The 16,015-nt window shown below is 24.2% G+C and overlaps 1 protein-coding gene and 1 pseudogene across 1 annotated transcript; both read right to left on the bottom strand.

Moving 5' to 3' along the window:
- Nucleotides 1-917: 917 nt before the first annotated feature.
- Nucleotides 918-6,230, bottom strand: LOC105426738 (odorant receptor 13a-like; annotated as a pseudogene).
- A 604-nt stretch (nt 6,231-6,834) lies between these two features.
- LOC148938228 (uncharacterized) lies at nt 6,835-8,847 on the bottom strand. Its single transcript, XM_089085217.1, has 6 exons — nt 8,657-8,847; nt 8,456-8,569; nt 8,071-8,161; nt 7,569-7,717; nt 7,000-7,132; nt 6,835-6,920 (listed from the first exon to the last, which is right to left on the bottom strand). The coding sequence occupies exons 1-6, from the start codon at nt 8,845-8,847 to the stop codon at nt 6,867-6,869; spliced, it is 732 nt and encodes a 243-aa protein (XP_088941343.1). The 3' UTR covers nt 6,835-6,866.
- Nucleotides 8,848-16,015: the final 7,168 nt, after the last annotated feature.

Genomic DNA, 16,015 nt, shown 5'->3' with positions numbered 1-16,015 from the left:
GATTTCGACATCAAAAAAAACTCAACGAATGTTTATTTCTTACCTGAGAAACTCACATGTCTTCTGAATTGAAGCTTGCGCAAGCGTAGTCACCGTCTTTCATTTTCGCACTTTCATGTGTTTCATTCCAGTCCGCGCACTCGTCGGATACGTTTGCTCTTTGAGGGAAAAGAGTCTCATTCATAAGTTTGGGATATTTACGTGTGTGACAACTGTGAAAATTACACTAGTAAGCTATATAATAACATAGATTCTTGACACTTTTAATGTTTATCAAACAAAGCTTAACAGAGATTTTAATTTAAATATTTGTTATATCTGAATCACACATTGTTAGACATAATGTACATTTATCTGTTAGATATTCATTAATTTGATCTAATTTGATCTAATTTGATTCTAAAATATAATTGTAATAACATTATTTTAATAACATTTGTCTAGTAATATCATCGAGAGCATTATATCCAAAAATGATAACACTATTACTTGCGTCATTAATTTATTCATTTATTTTTAATATTCTATCGTCTGTTATTATTTTTTAAATTTTTATTTTGTAAATTTGCTTTTTTTTTATCATGTATATCGTGCTTTTATACGTTCATAGTTTTATATAAAGAAATATAGTTAAAAATGTAATTAAAAGGCCTATAATATAAAACTAATACAACGTATAATAATAATAAAAATACAGATATAATTTTGACATACATTATAACTTTAAAATAAAATGTAAAAATATATTTAATAACAATTTAATAATATAATTATGCTATATATAAGAATTTTTTGATATTTTAGTGTGATATTTTGGAAATAATTGTTTAAAAATTAATATTAATTTTAACTTAAAATATTATTTTTAAATATTTTATTTTCAATATTAAATAAAATTTAATTAGACGAAACTTTAATCCAATGCTTTCTGAGAAAGCAATATATTACATGGAAGCATTAAAATTACATGGAATTATCCGAAAATTAGATTTTTCATAGTCTTAAAACTTATTATTATTAAAACTTATAAAAAGAATTATCAGAGGAAGAATTACAATGATAGGTTTATTAATTTTTTTGTATGATTAATAAATGAAATATATACTACTGGATACTTCTAATTTAATCAAATAGTATCATATATTAGTATCGACAAAATTATCAGCTTTAGATTTTTTTTAACTTCTATCATATTTTTCTTTGTATTTTTTTCAAGCATATGATTATATCATCTCATTTTTAATGTAAGATGCACAGATGGGATTTTTTTATTTATTTTTTAAGAGAACATAAACCATTATTAGCCATAAGCCATTATTTTAACATGATTCTTATATATAAAAAATATTATTCATAAAATGTATCGCAATGTTAAATTTAATACTGATCTCTGATAAGAGTTCGAAAAATTATTATATATTTAAATATAATATATTAAATAATACACTTTTTGTTAATTGTACATATATTTACTTATTTATATATTTATTTTATATACTATCTTTTTTTATGATAAAGCTCTACTAATGGCATTTCTTCTTTTTTCCTTTCAACATCGTTACAAGCATTGTATTTCACAGTTGTTATACCAATACAATTTATTTATTAATATCTTGTTGTTCACGTTTTTTTATATTGCGTGTACTGCATTTACTGCAAGAAAAAATATTTAAAAATGAGATATTTATTAGAATATAAACAATTATGAATATGCTACTTTATAAAAATAATAGGTACAATAAAGAAAGGATAAAGATAATGTTATTGTTATTAGCATAATATACATATTTAAAAAAATTGCAAGTTATATCTCTTTAATTAATTTTTTTTTTACTTATATTATAATCACTTTAAAAAGTAATATTATTCGATCTTCAATGATTTTATCAAATAATTAAAAATACATCAAAATCGGGCGTTTATTTTCTTACTTACCTACTTAACTACAATTTATTAATAGATTATATATTTTGATATTATTGTAGCGTAGAATACATAACCGTGAAGTAAGATATCGATGCACTCATTAGCTGCAAATATTTATCATATATGATATGCATTATACTTTACATTCTATAATATTTCATAATATGTAACATATTATATACTGAGGTAAAGCAACTTAAAGATGCCATAAACAGCCACCCACATTTAGCCCCGAAAGTTTTATTACCCATTTGTAATAGAAATAATATCATCTTCTGTATACGTAATGGTGCATTATGCCAACGAACGTTATATCTACATAGAAACAAATAACCAGGCATTCGAAAATATCGCAGTAATTTTAGATAAGTAAGCTTATAAATTTTTTGAACTATACAAATCTCTTTATTTTATATTCGCAATAGATAGTAGAGAAACATATGAACATCTTAAATTTTAAATTTCTTACGCAGTGGAAAATACATGACTATTATGATCCGTGATTTCTTGTCCAGCATAGTTTGCTAGAAACATGTATAACAGAGTAACAGACATAGATATAAAATGTGGTATAAATTCTTCTTTGTTGACTTTATTTGATGTAGTCTGAAACATCTTAAATAACATAATTGTATTTAATGTTAATATAGTAATATTTTATACACACACACACACACACACACACACACACACACAATATATTTTATATATATATATATATATATATATAAGATATCCCATACGATATTCCATATATATATATATATATATATGTATATATACACAGATATAAGATATTCCATGATCATCATAGAAATTGTATCTGCTTTTATCACATGAACAATATTATAGGTATCAATTAGAGTTGGTTATATTAATAAGGAAATGATACATTAATAAGGAAACGGATACAATAATTATTTGGTTACATATAATCAAATAATTATGTACGCAAAAAAATAAATAAATGAAAACATCATATCTAGAACTGAGATTTATATTTATTTTTATATTTGTTTTCATATTATTTTTATAAAAAATTATTTGAATTATTGAATATGCTGATATCAAATACGAATATTATGATATTATTTGTACAGATATATATTAAAAAGACTTACTCGACATAGATTGAGACTTAAATTAAGAACGCCAACAGCTATTAACAAGAAGAAGAATCCTTCAAAACTTGATATTAAAAATTTGGAGAATCTTTAAATATAGAAAATGTTGTTATATATGTATATTATTGTGTGTGAACATTATTGAATAAATACCAACTCCATAGCTTTGCGATGTATTTCTACAGCATAAATTATTCCCTTGTAAGTTACAATATAATTCTTACGTATGTTTTGTAAATTATATCGCCATTGCTTTCTCAATTCGGTAGCTGTAAATAATACATTTTCAGAATTATAATCTTTCTATATTTATTTAAAATAGGTATATAATTTTATTTACAAGCTTTACGTTTTTTATTTTTATATATATTTTCTTACCTAGCAATTCTAAACATTCCGCAACTATGTTTCAAATATCCTATGAGTATCGATCCTGTTGCTATCACTGCAATTGCTCCTATGCAAAGAGCTGCGTTCATATGAAATACAATTAAATAGAAATATCTTTCTTGATCGATAAAATATTCAGTCATGATATGCATTGTGGGATGTGGTCGAGATTCATTCTTCGGTTTGACAATATCCAAAATACATGGCCATATTGTTAGAAAAATAAAACTAGTTACACTAACAATCATGATCACTAAAGATGTAAAAAAATAAATTTAAATGATTATTTTTTTATTATCAATTTGCTGTACATTTTAAATTTGTTGGACCATTAATTTTTTATTCTGCTAGGAATATTATCGAATAGAGCATAATAATTTTTGCTATTAAATTATTTCTAATGTTTATAATTAAAATTGATTTTCATAAAATATATATATATATATATAAATTTATTTATTTTCTTGTACAAATTAGCATAATGTACAACAATTTAATTTCATTATTTTAGTTAAATTTTTCATGGTACTGAAACTCAATAATTGCTTTCTTACCTATTAATTTTGTTGTAAAATGTTCTGCATCGTTGCCATATTTTTTCATGACATTGATTTCATTTTGGTCTTCTAATTCATTACAAATATACTGAAGTTGATCCCATAAATTTTTCACCTATCGTGTTATTATGATTTTATTCAATATTTACTCTTTTTATTATTTGAAGTATTATTTTTAGGATTAGTATATAAAAGAGATAGTCATAGTAAGTGTATATCTTATCGTGTACAATACTACTTACAATATGATTATTAATCCAAAATGAATTGTATTTAATTATAAATGAAGCAAAAATTGAGATATAAGAAAGAATTTTGATAGTAAAACCAAATGTGCATTCAGCAGTCAAAAATACTGTAAACTACAATTAATTTATTAAATTATAAAATTTAAAATATAAAATTTATCAAATAAATTCTATTTGAAAAAATATTTTATGAGGTCTGTTACATGTCTAAAATAGTCAGTTATGGCAGATTTTATAGAAAAACTTACACAGCTGAAACGATTTTGACTTCGATATGTGTTGTGAAAGGTTTATTCTTGATAAAAATGCGTGTACGAAATCAGACGACACCTTTTTATAGTTCTTGAAATATTTTGAATAAAATCTGTTCATGTTTTCTAATTTGTGAGCTAAATACTTCCGCTCCTTTTTTATCTCGTTAATTGAAATGGAGAGAGAACAATAGATAGATGTTGAAGTTCCGTTCAACTACTTATTAACTATATTTAGATTTATTAACTATAGACAAATAATCACACATTGTTGATTTTTATCTATATATTTAATGCTCTGATAGTTATGTGTAGGAGTAAGAGTACTTTCAAATATTGAATTTGGACAGGTCTATTTTAAGTTAAAGATACATAAATAAAACTAAGATTAACTGTAAACCATCCTAAAATGTCATTTATATTATTTAATGACAAATGTCATTTGTTTTATTTTATTATTATTATATTTATAAATAGTAAAAAAAGAATAGTACTTATGTATTTTTGTTTGCTACTTTTTATTATCACTACACTTTTCAATACTTTTATTTGTTGTTTTCTGTCTTATACACTGTTTTCCAAAGTATATGATAAAGTATTGACAAATCTTATCTCTAAATATTCTAATGTAATTTAGACCTCTAATCTCTAATCTTTATAATTTAAATGAGAGTAGATTACAATTTTTGTAAGGGAGTAGTATAGAGGATTGGATTAAGTTTTTATTCATCGTCAGTTCAAGATTTTATTTCCATATAAAAATATGAATTTACATGACATAGAATTTATATTCAGTAAAATTTTGTTTTTAATACTTGTTTGAATTGTCAATTTTATGTTAATAACATTTCATCAAACAATGTGTGGTCGTTAAGATTTTTCCTATTAAATATTACTTTTTTATAAATTTTGTTTTACAATTTAAAAATCACTAAACTTCAAATACTTAAAATATCTCAAAAACTATAAAGAATATCTACTACTTATATATTCAGACATATGTTACTCAAGAATGATTTCTATATAACATATGTCGAAGTCAAGCTGTGTGTTTTTCAAATTTTTCTAAAAATTTACTTGTAACTATTTATATTATCAGTCAAAGATTAATTAAAAAGTATTTATTATATTCTTTATAATCAAGTCTAATATAATAATAATTAAAATTTCATAGAATTAAATTTATAGCTTGTTACAATAGTATGAAAATTTGCATATCTGGAATACAATAAAACTCGACAAAACACTAAAAAGGATGATCTGTTGGAATAGAATTAGTTTCGACTGTTTGTAAGGCCATAAGCCAATCATGAGCAGAAGAATTCGACTTAGATTAAAATGTTGAGTCTCTAAAGAAATCATTTCTCGATATGCATCGAGATATATCTGACTAAAATGTTCGAAAAGTTTTAAATATCTCTTCCTTTTGTTTCAATCAATTATATTACAATTTTTTTTTTAAGTTTTATTATTGATAATATAACTTATATACTATACTTATAAACGCATAGCTAAACGAAATAGCTGGCAAAACAACAATGTGATATCGCAAATAAGGCATACGCAATTTGATATTTTTGCTCGGGAAGAGGTCAGTTATTAAGCGATCGATTGACACGTAAGAAAATTCAACGGATATTTATTTCTGATAGAAAATCCATCTGATGTCTTCTGAATCGAAGTTCGCGCAAGCGCAGTCATCTTGTTCCTTACCTGTACTTTCACGTGTTTCATTTTAGTCCGCGCACTCGTTGAATACGTTTATTCCTTGAGACAAAAAGGCCGGCCGATAAGTTTGTAGTATTTACGTGTATCTGCCGTGAAAATATCACCATTAATAAGCTACATGAAATAGATTCTAGCGTAACACTAATCTTCTGACACTTAAAAAAATTTCAAGCACTTATTGTTGCATTTGAATCACACATTGTTAAATATATTTTATTTATTTATATTAAGTATTTTGTAGTTTTATATTAATTTCTTGGACTAATGTTATTCTAATAAAATTTTGTTCGAGAATTTAAAAAATTTACGAAATTAATAGGTAAAAAAATAAGATGCATATCACTTACTTTTTATAAGCTTTATATAAGTTTAAATTCTATGCTTTATGTTTAAAAAATACCTTATATGTAAAAAATACTGCATTGACGATTAACTTCGTCATTGTAATTGTCTCCACATATAAATTATCTATTATTTCTAATTATTTTTTCTCTATTCTATAAGCATTAAGATTTAAAAAAAGACGTATTTTATTTTATCGAATAATTAATTTAAGAAGATGATAAAATTAAACATTTGTTTTTATATTTACACTTACCTATTTAATTATGATGATATACTATTAGATAATATATTTTTACGTCATTGTTGTGTAGAGTATATAACAGTGAAGTAAGATATTGATGCACTTGTTAACTGTAATAAAACATATTTTACTTTATATATTTTATATAACATATATTATACACGTATTCTAATATCTTAAAATTTTTACCGAGGCGAAGCATTTTAAAGATGCTGCAAATAATCCACCAACGTTTAGACTAAAAGTTTTGTTACCTCTTTGTAACAAAAATAATATCAATTTCTGTATAGATAATGGTGCTGTATACCAGCGAACATTATATCTATGGAAAAAAAGACCAAACAATCAATAATTTAAATATGTGAAATACCTTCACTTTGATGAGTTTCGGTATGCCCAAAATTTTCAAGAATATGAACCATTGTGTTTAGAGAGTCACAATGAAAAATTAAAGGCCTTTGTACAATACTAGACAACAATAGGAATAGAAAGCAGAAATAAGGAATAAGAAATTATTGTCCTCGATGTACGTTTGATGAACAATGACTGATTATTTAAATTATATATAGTTTATATTATAACGTATTAAAAATAATAATTAATATGTCATTAATTCACACACACACACACACACACACACACACACACACGCGCGCGCGCGCGCGTATGTTTAAATATATATGTATCCATGTATGTGCTATGTACATTCTTTATACTGTTATATACAATTGAGATTATTATATTAAATTATTTCTTACGCTGTGGAAAATATACGATTATTGTGATCCGTTATTTCTTGTCCGGCATAATTGGCTAAGAACATATATAAAAGAATGACAGTTACAATCAGGAAGTGTAATAAAAATTCTTCTTTGTTATTGTTAAATGTCGATACAGTTTGAAAAATCTAAAATACATCATATTTTTTGAGAGAGAGAGAGAGAGAGAGAGAGAGAGAGAGAGAGAGAGAGAGAGAGAGAGAGAGAGAGAGAAAGAGAGAGCGAAAGAGTTTTATTTATATATTATGACAAAATATATAAAAATACGTGTATGTATATTATAAATGTTTTTTATCTTTTTGTAATTTGTAATTTTAGAATTAAGTTTTAATATTTAAATATATATTTTTAATTATTTTAATTATTTTTGTGTTTTAATTTTATCGTTTTTATTACATTAAATTGATTTCTTAAATTAAAATATTATGAGATATATATTATATTTAAAATATAGACATTACATAAAGCTGAAAAAACTTACTCGAAAAAGATTGAGACTCAAGCAACATACACTAACAGCTATTAAAATGAAAAATGATCCTTCAAAATTGGATATAAAAAATTCAGCAAACCTTTAAAAACAGAGAAAAATATTATAACATGTTAGTGGTTCTAATAAAAAATATTATAATTTTTGTATAAATTTTATATGAAACACTTTTATATTTAATTTAATATTACTTTATTATTATTTTCTAAAACATACTATATATATTTCATCTATGCAACATTTTATTTATTTACATTTGGTTTTTTTATTACAATTGTGTGTATGTGTGTGTGTGTTTGTGTGTGTGTGTGTGTGTGTGTGTGTGTGTGTGTGTGTGTGTGTGTGTGTGTGTGTGTGTGTCTGTGTAAATACTAACTTTATGGCTTTACGATGAATATCGACAGCATAAATTATTGCTTTATAAATTACAATTTCATTCTTTACATTATTTTCTAAGATATTGGTCATCATTGCGCGCTCAATACGATAACTATAAATGATAATTTTGTTATTATGTAGGTTTCTCGATTTACATAGAGATGATTCAAAACAAATGTTTTGTGTTCTATATTTTTACCTGGCGATTTTAAATAATCCACAAGCATGTTTAAGATATACTATGAGCATCGTTCCTGTCGCTATATATGCAGTTGCCCCTATACAAGTGGCTGCATTAATATGTAGCATGATTAAATAAAAATATTTTTTCTGGTCAATAAAATATTCGGTCATAATGGGCATAACGAAACTTGGTCGAGAATTGTTCATGGGTGCAATGATATCGAGAATGCACGGCCATATTGGCAGGAAAATGACAGTAAATCCACTGCACAATGTAATCTCTGAATATATTTAAAAAAAGTAATCATATTTTGTTATCTGCAAATGATAGAATTGCTATTTGCAAATAAATAATAATGTGAGTTAGCGAGATTTAAGTTAGAAATATTTTACTACACGTGATCAAAGAAAGATAAAAAGATAAAAGAAAATAAATGATATATTTATGAAGTTAGCACTTGTATCAATCATTTTGTACAAATCATATTTTTAAATTCCTTGATATATCAAAATTTATATATTTTATAAGTTTGTTTATCTTTTTCTTATTTTTCTTTGTTATACTCTTTTATTTTAAATAAGAAGTATTTTAAATTCTTAATAAAATAATAAAAATAAGATAAATGCATGTTTCTTTCTATATTTTATATTCTAATAAAATATATCATTCTATTATACAAATTTAAAGCAATAAAGATAATTTATTATTTTTTAATTATGAAGATTACAAGAAATATATTTTTTATTTGCGACATGCGCGCACGCGCAATGCAAATTAATAGATTTATCTTACTTATGATTCTAATTGTATAACGTTTTGCATTATATCCGTATTTTTCTATAATGGCAATTTCGTTTTCATCTTTTAACTCACTATAGATGTGTTGAAGTTGCTCCAGTAAACTCTTGACCTATTATATCAATAACATTCTGTGCTGTTTCTCATAAAGTTTGAAAAAACTTATATAAACATTAATTTATAGAATAAGTAAATACTCAACTTACAGTTTGAGTATTAATCAGAAACGAATTGTATTTAATTAGAAATGAAATAAAAAATGAAATGTACGAAAAGATTTTGATGGTAAATTCTAATGTGCATTCTGCAGTCAAAAAAGTCGTGAACTGTAATATAATAAATTTATTGAAAACTTTATATTAATAAAATAATCTTTTTACTTAAGTAATAGGTGCAAGTTATTATATTTAGAAAATTAGAACTATATTTAGAAAATAATCAGTTGTTGCTTTCATATACATAATATTCTAATAAAATCTTCTAATGACAATATATTATTCTTATTTGATTTCAATGTAATAAAAAAAATATATAATGAAATATATATTTGCATATATATATATATATATATATATATATATATATATATACACATATATACACAAATATATTTATATTTATATTTATATTTATAATTATATAATATTAAATAATTAAATATTAATTTTTTATTTGGTTACTATGTAATAGAATGATTTAAGATATTGACATACCTGAAATACAATGCAACTTATTAAAATACTAAACAATAATGTTAATTGAATTCGAACAAGCCTTGTTTGCTGATAAGGCCATAAGCCAATGGCAATTAAAAGAATCCGATTCAAACTAAAATAGTGAGTCTCAATCATTTCTTGTTAATCGAAAAGCATTTGATTGTGAAAAAGATGACTGCGTTTCGCATATCCCTTCCTACTTTACAATTGAATATTATGAAACTTCCCCTTTTTACGCTAAATTCTCACGCGATATATAACGCTATAGCCTAATTCAATGTAAATAGAACGTAATATAAGATACTCTTATGGGATTGAGCAACCTATACTTTCATAATTTTGTGGGGGAAAAAAACGATCGACTAAGAAATGCCGAATAGACACCAGGTGTTTATTTCTCACAGCAAAAACACTCGTAATATGACTTCTTTATCGAAGTCTACGCAAGCGCGAGCCATTCGTTTCCAACAATATTGTTTTCGATATTTCATTTCTGTGCGCGCACTTGGAGAACACGTTACATTTTTTGAAGCAACATACGTCGAAGCAACATAAGTTAGCACAAGTTAACTCAAATCACCTATGAAGTCATTATCTGAAAGGTAGAGTAAACTACAAAGTGTTATAGATATATATGATAATGTTATAGATAATGTTATAGATAATGTTACGAGATATGAAGTTGACAATATTATAAATATAAGATAAGAAGTTTTGATTTAAGAAATGTGCTATTTATTTAAATAAAAGGTTTTATGCTCTTACACTCTATTAAAAAATTTAAATTTTCAATTTTGCATTGTGTTAATCTTAATTTAATTTGTGTTAATCTATAATTTTTTAACTTGGATTTGCGACCTTTTCCTGATTTTCTACTAACTGTATGCTATATAATTAAATGAAAAGAGCTAGTTTTAAACACCTTAATATATGTCTTTCAGTAAAAATTTTAAATGATTGAATATCACTAACAAGTGTTTAAATAATTGTGAATTTTATTAGTTTTCTTATAATACAATCGTTAAAACAGGTGGTATTAACATATGATTTCATTCATGCAAACTCTGTTTAGATTACATTCTATTTTGTTAATTATGAGAATAACTTGACAGCCAATTTCTGTTAAATTTGAATAATATATCTTCATTACTGCAGAGAATACATAAAAGTGAAATAAGACATCGATGCTTTTATTAACTGTAATGAAATATGTTTTCTATTGTATTAACAATGCGAAAAGTTATTTTCTAAGTTATAATTATAATATATGATAGTGATTATTACCATGGCAAAACATTCTAACGACACACCAAATAATTTGCCGACATTCAAAACAAAAACTTTGCTACCTTTTTGCAGTATAAAGAGTATTAATTTTTGCGTGTGTATGGGTGCTACGTACCATCCAACATTATATCTATAAAATAATATTAAATAAGGAAGTTTGCCAATATAATAGTTATTAGCTACATCATGTCTATTTCTTTCCAATGTAGTCAGTATAATTAATAATATTAAGAAGGAGAAAGAAGAAGGGAAGACAGAGTACAGATTTTTATAAAATTACTACCCCTAGTACCGCAAACATATGTGTGCGCGTGTATATGTTATGTTATTCACGCGCGCGCGCGCGCGCGTGTGTGTGTGTGTGTGTGTGTGTGTGTGTGTGTGTATTTACTCTATGTGGAATTGAGATTATTGGGAGTAAATGGATTCAGACATATAATTGCTTAATAAATATAATTGCTTTTTGCCGATAAATTAAAAATCTTCCCTCTTCCTTTCTGCGATAAACAAATATGTATCGATAATAAATCAGATATAAAAGGATATTGATTATTCCCATATTTGATTCAATCTTTATATAACTATCATATTTATTAATTTTTAATTTTACTATTCGGATAAATACTACAATCAGCAATATCAATTATACGAATATAGTACGAAACAGTCTCTTACGCAGTAGTATGTACATAATTATTGTGATCTGCAACTTCTTGTCCGACATAGTTAGCTAAGAACATATATAAAAGAAGGACAGACAAAATAACAACATGCAGTACGCATTCCTGATTATTTCCAAGCGATGCAGTCTGGAAAACCTAAAATATTATAATTATTATGAAAACTTTATGTATATTTAACAATTATTTTATATATAAAAAATATAATGTACTATAAAATATAATGTACTATAAAATTACGAATAAGTAATATAAATGTAATCTGAATAATTTTTTCTAAAAATTTTTAATGCATTGAAGACGAATTAGCATTTATTTGCAATTATTTTATATAAAATTATTTTATTTTATTTTTTTTATTTTTGTTTTAATTTTCTGAAACATCACGAATAAATTACATAAATTATTGAACATTATATAAAGGAAAAAAACTCACCGAAAAAAGATTGAGACTCAAGGAAATTACACTGACTAATATTATCAAAAAAAAGGATCCTTGAAAACTGGATAATAAAAATTCGGAATACCTTAAAAAAATATGATTACAAATACTACAGAATTACTATGACATGTATTCTATATATTAAATAAATCAACACAACTTCATAGCTTTGCGCTGAATGTCGATGGCATAACTTATTTCCTTGTAAATCATAAATTCGTTCTTTGTATTAACATTTTCGAACGCTTTCATTGTCATTGCTTGCTCGATACGATAACTGTAAATTGATTACACAGTCTTACCGAATTGGTTTATATTAATATATTTAAAATTAAAGTTTTCTACAAATTCTTTTATTTTTACTTATTTACAAGTATTATTTACAAGTAACTTTCGTATGTAACCATTTTTAGTTTAATTTTTTTACCTGGCAATTTTAAACATTCCACAAGCATGTATGAGGCATCCTCTGAGCATTGTTCTTGTTGCTGTTACTGTAGTCGCTCCAATAGATAAGACTGTATTGATATGCAACAAAATTAAGTAAGAATACTTTTCTTGATCGATAAAGTACTCAGTCATAAAATATAGCATTTGATATGGCTCAGATTTATTTATGTGTAAAATAATACTAAGCATCGGCATCAAAAATGGCGTTATGTATGCAATAAATAAGCTGCATATAGTAAAAACTGCAAACATTTTAAAAAGAGTAATTATATAAGTTTTACTATTTTCCTATGTTTCGAAATAATAAATGTTATACATGTTTCAAATTTCTGTATTTCTAAAAATATCTTTCGAGTTTATCATCTGTTGTAAAATGTTTTTACAATTATTAATTAAAAATTTTTTATATTTCTAATATAAAAATAAAATTATACATTTTGTGAAGATATATTTGCATGTACATTTGTTTTTTTATTTTATTATTCTCAATACATATTATATTCGAAAAATATGAAAAATAATATAATTTATAATTTAAATATCAGTTATTTAAATTAAACTAATAATTTAATTTCTTTTTTAATTTATTAAACAAACTTGAAACATATATATATATATATATTTACATATATTATCTTACATATAATTACAGCAGTATAACGTTTCGTGTTGTTTCCATATTCTTCCATAATATTGATTTCGTTTTCATCTTTTAGTTCGTTACAGATTTCTTGTAGTCTCTCCAACAAAAGTTTTACCTTTTATAATATTTAACGTGTTTCTTATTGGAAAGTTCGGAAAAAATTGTCATGTATGGAAACTTATTGGAAACTTATATATATGAAAAATATTTTTTTTATTTGAATATGAACATACAAGTTCAACTTACATTAGCGGAATTAATCCAAAATGAATTATATTTTATTATATATATACTAGAGAAAATTGTGACAGAGAGAACTTTTATTATAACTAAAGGAGTGCATTCCGCAGTCAGAAATGTGGTAAGCTGAAAAAGAAATTTATTCATAAAATTACATTAAAGGATTGCACTATTCCTTTGTTTATTTAACAATTGTGATAAGAATTTTTATAAATTTAAAATAACCTGCTTTGTAATAAATTATGTCAAAATTTTTATAATTCTGATTATATGATAATACATTGCATCACATTTCTGTTAATATTTGATGTGATGGTGTGATTTGATAAAAGTTTTGAGAAGATTAATTTTTATTACAATTAGTAATTTTTGGATTTATTATAAGTAAGCAGCTTATTATAGGGGTGGCTTATTATATAAGAACTAGCTATTAAAAAGGTAGAATATAATATAAAATGCACATACCTGAAATATAATAGAACTTGTTAGAATACTAAGAATTAAAATAATTTGAAATCGAACAAAATTTGATTGATTATAAGGCCATAAACCAAGAGCAAGTAAAAGAATTTTATTGAGGCTGAAATATTTGGTTATAATACAGATCATTACTCCACGAATATGCAAACGTATTTGACAATGAAAGTCAGCGATAAAGATCAAGAAAGATGTGCGTTTTCCCATACGATAGAATACCTTATATTTGCCATATTTATAAATTGTATCATATATTATATAATTAAATATAAATGTAATATTAAGTGAAAGTGTCACTTTGAATTTATAACACACGCAATTTAACAATTTTGAGGAAGGGTCGACGATTGAGCGATCAATACAATGTGGGAAATTGAACGAATGTTTATTTCTTCTAGAAAAATGCATATGTTTCCTAACAGAAACTTGTATAAGTGTAGATCAGTTTCCAATAATGCAATAACATGTCTCATTCGTTTCATAATGCGGACTTGTAAAATGCATTGGTCCTTTAAAGAAATGACAATAATGCAATTTATCGACATATCAGCTATTGATTTATTAGCGGTAAGATTTATTGCAAACAACGTCGTTTTATAAATTCTTCCATATATTTTCAGAATTAACATTTCTTACAATTTTCTTTAGATTATCGGTCAACTATATAGCGTTTCTAATGTTTTTTTTAGATCATGTAATGGCACGCAATTTAAATTTAACTATTTTTTTATTAGTGTTATTCTATTACATTATTACTTTATTCATTTTATGTCAGTTCTGTGTAAAATGAAATATGATACTAAGTGTAATGAGATTTTTTTTTCGTTTTTCTCTGTTTAAAATACAAGTTGCATTTAATACATATACATATTTTGAAATGTATTTCTTATTGTAACAACATATACTAACGATCTTATAAATAATTAAGAAATATTTAAGAAATATTAAATATCTTTTTATAAGAAAACCAATGTCATCTTTATTTGAAATAAAATAACTTACTACTGAACGTTGTATTTATATCATAACGATATAATGATTGATAAATAAAAAAAAGCAATTATATAATTTTATTACACATTGTTTTAAATTTATTGATTATAATTTTTATCACATTAATCTACACAATGAATCAAATGATGATCCCAATTATTTGGGATATTTAGTACAAAGTAAAAATCATTTATATAAATTGAAATTTTTATTTTTTTCAAAAAGAAAAATTGCCTAAAAATCTATACAGGAAATGAATATAAATATTGCGTTATAAAGCGTATAATTGTATGTATATATATATATATATATATATATATATATATATATATATATATATATATATGTCTAGAAAATGATTGAGTTTTCCAAATGTAAATGAACGTAAATCAATTGAATGTTTTATCACCTCAAACATTCTTTTTACTTGCTCAATTTGATTGTGGATATCTCGGTGGATTAAAGAATGTTAAGTTTAGAATATAATATGCGTGACAATTTTCGAGATGATTTTGAGATGAATATCATTAGCTAAAATAAAATATTTTAGTGGATTTTGAAAATTTTGTAGCAACGAGATGATCGATTCAAAGTGCCGAATAGATAGCAAATTAATATTTCTCACAGCAAGAACATTTATAATGAAAC

This window comes from Pogonomyrmex barbatus, unplaced genomic scaffold, assembly GCF_055798465.1.
Source record: "Pogonomyrmex barbatus isolate J1 unplaced genomic scaffold, ASM5579846v1 scaffold1, whole genome shotgun sequence".
Classification (NCBI taxonomy): Eukaryota; Metazoa; Arthropoda; class Insecta; order Hymenoptera; family Formicidae; genus Pogonomyrmex; species Pogonomyrmex barbatus.
The sequence above is the reverse complement of the archived record's forward strand: the minus strand, read 5'-3'. Positions and strand labels throughout refer to the sequence as shown.